General features: G+C 37.7%; 1 protein-coding gene across 2 annotated transcripts in view; it reads right to left on the minus strand.

Annotated features, from left to right (window-relative positions):
* fam219aa (family with sequence similarity 219 member Aa) overlaps window positions 1-4,837 on the minus strand; it is a 30,246-nt gene extending 25,409 nt beyond the window's left edge. For both annotated transcript variants that reach the window (XM_072662371.1, XM_072662370.1), the window contains exon 1: window positions 4,625-4,837. In XM_072662371.1, coding sequence (XP_072518472.1) covers window positions 4,625-4,684 — 60 coding nt within the window. In that variant the 5' untranslated portion in view covers window positions 4,685-4,837. The remainder of the gene's footprint in view (window positions 1-4,624) is intronic.
* Window positions 4,838-9,429: the final 4,592 nt, after the last annotated feature.

Raw genomic sequence — 9,429 nt, forward strand, 5'->3', positions numbered from 1 at the left:
TAAATAGGTATTATTAAAAATCTTCTTAATCATTTTCACTTAAAGGAAAATCTAAGAAGCGCTGTTCTTAAATACTTTCTTGACCTTGCGATCGCCTCACACTTCAGAAGATCAGCTTCTAAAATGATTGGTTTAAATAGTTGAACTACTAGAATTAATGTTCATTTAACAAGACTGGGTTGTTCTTAAAGTACTGGTAAAAATAATGCCTTTGCTAAGAATGACTTTTCAACACACACCACAACCCTCAAATTTTCAGAAGAGAAAATGTATGTTTTCTTTCTCGATTTTGCACAATTTTAACTGAATAATAGAAAATTAAATGTCTCACTTCATGTACGATATGCTAAAATAAGAAATGGAGCATGAAAGGTTCCATTACAAACGACTACAGAAGAAAACTATGAATAGCATATTTAGAAAATCTAAGAAAATAATTTTCTTAAGATAATATTTGAGGATTTGATTTTTTTTAGGAAAGCTTTTGTAAATTCGAACCCAAGCTCTGCTTCCTACTGTAAAAGAGAATAGCAGCAGAATTTAAAACATGTATTAGTTTAAAACAGGTATCAGCTCATTCAATGTAAAGTTGCTAATGACAAAATTCGATTGGTTGGTTAATTTGGTTTGATTGGTTGATCCGTTTTATTTCATTATATGACAAACTTGACTTTATAACTAATCTATGTTCCTGAGGAGTTGTAGCAGTGTTGTATATGACTGCTAAGCCACTCAGATGTATATTAAAAAAAATAGATAATTTCTTTTTAACATGTGGATGAACTTTTGAACACAAAAGGAATATTTCACGCTGTAAAGTGAAACTGCAATTGCGGGAATAAAAACATTCTTTTAGACGGCTCTTGCAAACTGAAAGTTTTCAAGGAAATCTGGACAGGTAAACACTTGTATGTAGGTGTAGGTACTTAAGTCAATTACAAGTCAAATAACATTTACAGCAGCCACATAATTATTAGGAACAAGACAAATAAAGATTCACTATTCAGTAAGACCCTGTTTACTCCTGGTCAGACCATGTGACTAGTATTTGGATTGTAGCTTGATAAGATTTTAACCACATGCTTTCACACTTGGTAGTCAAATGCATTTCTGGTTAGTCAGACTCGAATCTGATTCAGTGTGGGACGGAATATTCTGATTTGCTTACTAAGTGGCTCTCATTACTGGTGTTTAGGTTATCGTGGGAAGGGTTTTGGTTAGACCTCCTCCTAAAGTTGTTTGAGTAATGGGATTTGTATCTGGTTTAAATGAGTCTTGGATGCGTTTATGCTTGCTTTTTTTATGTGGCTCGGCCTTACCCAGATATAATTTTGTTAATCAAGATGCATGAAGTGAACAGGTGTAAACGGGGCTTTAGTCAAACTTTGTAAACTTTAGGTCAATAAACATAGTACTACTCATTTTCTCTTGAAAAAGAAAGAACAGAACAGAAAGTTTACTTATTAGTGCTGTGCTATGATTGAGTTAAAGAGCTCCTCAGAACAAACGGTCATCGTCAGGATGAAGATCATCTGATGCTCCAAGTCCACAAACCCTGACACTGTTACATGCAGCATGACCTCTCTCCAAGACAACAAGCACATTTGGCTACACAGTCCGCCTTTGTTAAACGACACCGACGGCACAAAGCTCACACCAACAGCACAAAGCTCGGCATCAAAAGACGAAGCAGCTATTCATATTCTGCCAGCTACATGTTCAATTGCCTGTGCAGTTTATGGTAATTCTCCCAGCCACAGACAGGGAGTAAGCGTGTAGAAAACCAACGGGGGGTGAGGGGGGCGACCTGGCGCTTCACACAACCATGAGATAATGGCAGACGAAATACTGATCATGACAATCAACATGAGCTCCAGAGAGAAGAAAGCAGACGCAAGACTGCTGCAGTCCTGTGGCACGACCTGAACCGCACAACCCATCGAAACTAAACTCAGGCAAAGTGACCGGAGCAATGGGCTAGTATTTTATCTCTCCAGCTGGTCAGAAATGCCCAACTGCTTCACTTTGCCTGTCAGGAAGATCTCACAAACGTAACGCGTCTCCAGTCCTCCAGAACTTCTGACTACGTTTTTTTCTTTTCAAGATTTCATGTACTTTAACAGTGGAGAAAAAAAACAAGCCGACGCTGCGGACCCAGGCTCTGGACCTTAGGGCCGTCCACCTTTTCAATGCAGCCTTTTGTTACGTGGTGTTTATAAGAACTGATGAGGCTGCTGACACAGCTGAACAGTAAAAGGGATTGGTGGGATAATGTCGAGCTCTGCTAGGGAACCAATGGTGACAAAGCTTCAGCAGTCATGTGACTTAACAGCTGTGGATAGAGGCACAGTCAAGAGATGGATATGAGCCACTAACCTACATGAAACGGGGTCAGAAAACATTCAAACCTTCTGTTTTGTCTGATAGGTCACGAGCTGGACACATGTTTAACTGGGCTACTTTTTGGCTAGTCTAGTTTCCTAGTACCTGTGACCACAAACAAGCACAACAACCCAATTTTGTAATGAGTTCACTCTCAAAATACAACAACCTGATCCTCTGAACATCTACTAGATGCTTTTTCAAGGCATTTGAGAAGAAGGTGCCAGATTTGTAGAGCAGCACAGCCACAATAAAGGCATTAGCATGACAAAGTGCACTGTCTCTGCTGGCTTTGCTGTGTGGGGTAACAGCTGGCTCTCTCAATAGTGGGAACCAGTGAAAGAGACTCACTCCAGGCTGCCTCACCTCATTCCAGCTCCATTTTAATGAGCAAATGTCACACTGTGCTCTGAGGACTACACATTGTATCATACGCAGAGCACCACTATACACTACAGATAGGCCGATCAGTGGGCAAGGCGAGGTCTGAACATACAGGGTGTGTCAATAGATCTTCAAGGAAGGCTGCAGGACTAGGCTTAGGCCTCACTTGAAGCTGGAAAAGCACTGTGTGTGTATGTAAACATGTGCAGGATTTGCATTTTGGGGTGTTTATCAATTGCCAAATGTCTACTGAAGCACTCAAATCTCCCCTTTGGGATGAATAAAGTCTATATCTATCCATCAATCCATCCATCCATTCATCTATCCATCTATCTATCTATCCATCCATCCATTTCTGGGTCCTACAGCTGCTGAGGAGCCACCATCAATCAATCAACTCCAGACAGATCAAGCAAGGCTAGCCTGAGTCGAGTAGAGTCGAGTCAAGTCAAGTCAAGTTTATGAAGCACAGCAGACAACAACCAAGTGCTGTAGGACAGATTATAAATAAATAAGGAAGAAGATCAAGCTATTATGGTAGTATCTATTCCAAAGTGCTGTTCTTATTGAAATACCTTGGCTCTTCCTTTACACAGCTGTAAGCAGTGGTCGCTTTATCCCTGCAGGGGTGCTGAACAAACCCCAGAACCCTAACATGGCCTTCCACTGCCTGCCAGGTGCTCACTTGGCTGTGGATATGCTTATATAGACTGAATGACCTCATCTACTTTACAAGAACAGAAGTCTATTAAGGCTGTATCGTGACTCTAATGCCACAGGTAACAATGGCTCAAATAAACCCCCTGAATAAACCCCCAATTAATGCACGCCTGATGTCTCCCAACGTCTCCTTTAAGGATAGTGTACCTACAGCCAAATTAATAGCAGCCGAATGTACAGGATCTGACTACTTGCCAATACAGCACACACATACACACACACACACACACACACACACACACATAACCGCACAGTATGTGAGAGATAGGAAGCTTAGAGAGGGTAGAGATTGCATCTGTGAAGTGACCGCTACGTTATAGAGAAGTAAACACAAATTTATGATCGGTCTGGCCCATCCTAGTCTCAGTACACCCTAGATCTGGCACACTGCCACTAAACTAAAAAGCAAAGCATGCTTTTCACAGGGATCCAGGGTGACAGACTGGGTTTACTGGCACAGTTATACAGAGTTTTGTATAATGTTTAAGATCCTCATGTTTTGACCTGTCTGAGCTGATCAACTTTAAGCAAAAGCAAATCAGGCCACACCAAGACCACACCAAGACCACCTTAGGGGTCAATGATATAGCCGGAGGGGTTTCACAGATAGGCAAGTTGGCAGTTAAGTATACAGAGACCCTCAATTTAATAAATCATTACCTAAATGTAACTGAATACATTAATAATATTGTAAATACTGATATACTAATTACTACTACTTTATTTTTATATTTCTTCTAATCATTAATTGAATTATTTCAAGAGGGGAATGAATTAAAGTTATGTTTGACATTATTTTAATAGCTTAATATTTTAGGTATAAGGTATAAGAGGGGTCACCAAGCCAGGCTTTGTTAAGCACTACAGTCCCAGTAAGCCCTGAAGTTCATGCAGTAGGCAGCTGAGCGGATCCCCTAACCAACCCTCTTCATTTTCGTTTACGTGGCCCAGCTGAGACGAAGCTCAGCCTGCCTCTCGTTCAGTCGTTTTCCAGAGAGAAGCCCAGAGGCGGTTTATTATCCCTGAGGTCGTTTGCCTCGTATTTTCTTGGTGAATTTTAATAAATCAGTCTAAGTTGAGGTGGCCTGGCCCGCTGCTGCTGCTGCTGTTGTTTACCATCAGTAAAGCTCCTACTCACCAGCGGCTGCATCTCCGAGTTCACTGCTGGCACTTGAAACCTATCGATTTCCTCCATCATCTTGGACAAACACCCGTCTGAAACAGCGTAGCACTGAATTTAAGACGATACAGCAGCTAAAAACGCATCTATTCGCGCACTATTTGGAGCCAGGGGCGTCCATCTCAATGTGTTATCGGCCGAGTAGCGGTTACGGGGTGACTCAACAGCAACATCTCACTTCCGGGTGTCTGGCTCCGCCCATCGTGACAAAGTGATGAATAATTCACGAGGACACGCCCAGAGGAGTCGTCTGATCTGGTGCGTTTTTTAATTTCCTTTTTATTTTTATTATTATAATTTTAACATATTTAATATTAATTATTATTTATTTAGTGAAAATGTATTTCAAATAAAAATGATCGGAAATTATTTTGATAGTTTTACGAATTATTAACAGTGAATAATTAACAGCAATAGGTTTAGGCTTAAAGGGCAATTCAGATTTTATTTATTTATTTATTTTTATTATTATTTTTAAAACATTTAATTATAGAATTAAATTTTCAGAATTAATTTTTAAATATTTATTTTTATGAAATTAAAATTACATTTAAATATTTTAATAATAAAATTATTATAAATAAATACATTGTATGGAAATTGCAAAACTGTGAAGATCTCTTTACAGTAGTGGTGACAAGAACCAAGGGTTGTACTGTCTACAACATGAAGATTTTTGTTTAACCATCATTAATATTGATGGCATTTGGTTGATGCTCTTATTAAGATAATTCTGTGTGAATGACACAGGTTACACAGGTAGGTGAATGTAGTGTTAGGAGTCTTGCCCAAGTACTCTTATTGGAAGTGTACCCAACCAGGTAATCTAACCCTACTTTGCCATGAAAAAGACTGTGTTGATACCCACTTTGTTACTTTGTTCAGCTACTTTTTACTATCCAAAACCAGCAGTGAGCCTACACTAGGCAAGGCGTTTGTGGTGCTTTGTTGGAGAGCAGTCCACAAAGCTTTTTAAATAGCTGCTCATAGAGAATGCCAAGAGGCCAAACTGCAAACAGGGTCATGGGGTGGGTAATAAGCAGCATTTGTCCTTGCACAAAGATTGTTTGCTTAGATAAATGGCTGAACAAATGTAATGGCTTTGAGTTTTGAGGGCTAAATAAAACTAAAAGGGGGTTGTTTTCCATACCTAATCACTTGCAAACAAGTATTTTTGATATTCAATGATTAGTATATAATTGTACAATACTAAAGAATCATGTCAAGCTAAAACACATTCAGAATTATAACAGCATGCAGGCTGTCTGTGAATCAACCACATGATGTCCAACCTGTAATTTACGAATGTACAACAGATTGGGAATATTTCCATTGAACTCAGGTGATGCATTTGCCATTTTTAGAGAGATGTTGTTTCTTTTCTCTCAACTATATTATTATTATTATTAAATTCTGACTGTAAAATAAAGAAAAAAAACATTACTTATATCATCATATAAGAAGAATTAGTTTATTCATGCTAAAGCTTGAAAATAATGGGGGGGGGCGAGGTGGACAAGTTATTTATGGAACAGAACAGTTGTCACGTCATGACATTTAATGAAAACATTTCAAACAATAAAATTAACAACTTCAGATTTTTTGAATTTCTGATTTTTTTGCAGTTCTTTATTCATTCATTCATTCATTCTCTTAAGCCATTATGTAATCTTCAAGTACATTAAGGGAAAAAAAATGTTCAGTATAGTTAAATAAAAAATATAAAATTAATAAATGTAGAATGTTAACAAAATAAAAAAAGAACATTTGAAGTTCATAAAACATAGAAATTTCTTCTTTTTAAAATTTGTTTGTTTTGTCAAATGTTTCCCTTTTTCTCCCAATTTTGGTTCTGCCAGTAAGAGACAATTGGTTGTGCCTCCTCCGACTCTGGCTGCTCATCGCAAAGCAGTTCGGCTTGGGATTCAAACGTACGGCCCCCCAGAGCCATAGTGACAGCGCATTAGACCGCTGAACTAGTCAGATCCCAAACAGAAATTTTAACTGAACCAAGGCATGACTGTTTATAAATAAATAAAACCCATTTTCTGTCATGACTCAAAAATAACGAGAATCATCCAACTTGAGCTGGCAAGCTGGTGTTTTGTGATAAACAAAAGTCCAAAGACCTCAATGCAGCAGCTGACACCTGCATGTACAAAATACTACCATAAACCAGGCCCCAATAACGTTGCCTCTGAGGCATCTTTCTACAACAGGATAATATAAAAAAGTTTGTCTACAAGATTTTTAACTCATAAATACATCAAAATTCCCAAAGTTTCTTGTATTCTGTGACTCTTTCAATATTTGAACCATTACTGGTTGAGAGATGATCACATTATTATAGTCAATGTATTTACTTCTGATTAATAAAATCTATGTTTTTTGTACAATCAGAACTAATTAATGGCCATTCAGCTCAACCTATAAATAATAAAAGCAGTGCTCGGTAGATGTAACAGCAGTATGCTCTGCTTCTGCAGAGCAGTACAAAATAGTATTATCATACAAACAATAAACCCGAGAATATGAAGAGAAAATTAAATCACCTACATAAATTATGAACAGAACAGGCCCCAGGATTGAACACTGTGGATTTTCAAATGATCCCAAAAACTGATTCAGCATTTTGAAGACACTCTTCTCTGTTTGTTTGTAAGTTAACACTGGGATCATTTATGAGCACTTTGAACACAGCCAATGCTATTATACCTTTTTAAAAGCAAGGAATGGTTGTTTGTCTGGTTGTAAGTGCTTTTGAAAGGTCAGTTAAAAGTGTAACACAGAGCATCTTTCTAGCAGGGCAGTAATGCTCTCATTTAAAACAATCGTGTCAGCAGTCAAAGTGCTGTCCTTTTTATCTAAAACCAGACGGGTGTGTTTTTAGAACAGGATGTGCTAAAGAAAGGGTTTAAGATGACTTACTTACTGATGAATCTAGAATTTCTACTCAGCAAGTCAGCTTAGAGACAGGCCTAGAATGTCTTAAGAGCCTAACAGAGATTGGAACCTTAACTTTCTTTATGTAGAGAGTTTTGTGAATTCTAGGATAGTTTTATTACAGGAACCTAGAATAAATTATAAAGGTAAAGGTAAAGGTGCACGTATTTGTCACTGTACAGCAAAATGGGTCCTCCGCATTTAACCCATCTGTGGTAGTGAACACACACTCACACACACACTAGTGAACTAGGGGCAGTGAGTACACACACACACCCAGAGCAGTGGGCAGCCAACTCCAGCGCCCGGGGAGCAGAGAGGGTGAAGGGCCTTGCTCAAGGGCCCAACAGTGGCAGCTTGCCGAGCCCAGGAATCGAACTAGAAGGATGTTAACCTTTTGACCCCTAGGTTTATGATATTGGTAATAATCATGATGCAGAAACTACTATGAATTATTTGGTAACAGTTTAGCATATTTTGTGGAGTCCCACAGGGTTCTATTCTAGGGGTTATGAAATTGATGTTAATTCAGCCCACGTATAGTTTAAGTTTAAGGAGCAAAATCCGAAACAAAAATCAGCAAAAGTGTTTCATTGGTCAATATAATTTTTAACTGTTTTGGAAATATACTGTAGTTGAATGTTCCAACATTGTATGAAGTAGCATATTTTATTTATTTTAAGCATGACTGTATCTAACTACAGGCACAATATGATGAAAATGACTAAATGAAATGATAGATTTTTACTGTGCAGCATCAACTTCATCAAAAAATATGATGTTAGTAATATCACTGATGTCAAAGATCAGGTGTCTTAAGGCACAGTCGCCTATACTTTAGGAACACATGTAAAATGTTCAATATTTTAATGAATTGTGTGATAGAAATTATTAAATGTCTAAACAGTGAAATATCATGGCTATAGCTGTAAGATATTATGGAAAATCTTTGAATTTCTTGCTATTTATTCATTTATTACACATGTTGACGATGTTCAAGCAGCACCTGAATTTAGTGTGTAAATGTTCCACAAATTGAATTACTCATGTTGTTTCAAACATCCAGACTAGTTCCCGATCATACCTTCTTTCCTTCAGGGAGCTGATTATTCTGAAATACCAAACCCATGAATATTCATTTGTTCAGGGAACTGTTTCATGAATCTTAACTTTGTCAGAGTATGTTTTCTAATCAATTTCTAATTGGTCCCCTGTTTTTATTTTCAGCAGTGATTAGCATGGTAATCAGACAACAAGCTGTGTTTGCTGTGGCAACACATCATGCCTAAGCTTTAGACAACTAGTGACCAGAACATTGTTGAGGCACTGGTAAGAACACTGCTTAGAAAGTGGCTTTTCTTTCTTGGACAAAAAAAAAAAACTATTTTATTTTATAAAGCTATACAGCATTACAGTCATTACAGTCTTTAATGTTTATTATTCAACAAGTCCAGCAGATGGCGCTAGAGAATAAGTTAATATTTGAGGTTGACCCTACATGTGAGGGTGAATGATATATTTTTTTTACTATATATATATATATATATATATATATATATATATATATATATATATATATATATATATATATATATACACACACATACACACGCACACATCAACCAGCCATAACATTAGTACCTTAGTGCCTTATATTGGTATATTGGTAGATCCCCTTTTTGCCACCACAACAGACCATCCATGCCAATCATGACCTCTGAAAGTGTCCTGTATCTGGCACCAAGGCATTAGAAGCAGATGCTTTAGGTCCTGCTTTATGTCCAAACGCTTCTAATGAATGCATTCAGCTACTTTAATTT

This window comes from Salminus brasiliensis, chromosome 18 (genome assembly GCF_030463535.1).
Source record: "Salminus brasiliensis chromosome 18, fSalBra1.hap2, whole genome shotgun sequence".
In the NCBI taxonomy this organism is placed as follows: Eukaryota; Metazoa; Chordata; class Actinopteri; order Characiformes; family Bryconidae; genus Salminus; species Salminus brasiliensis.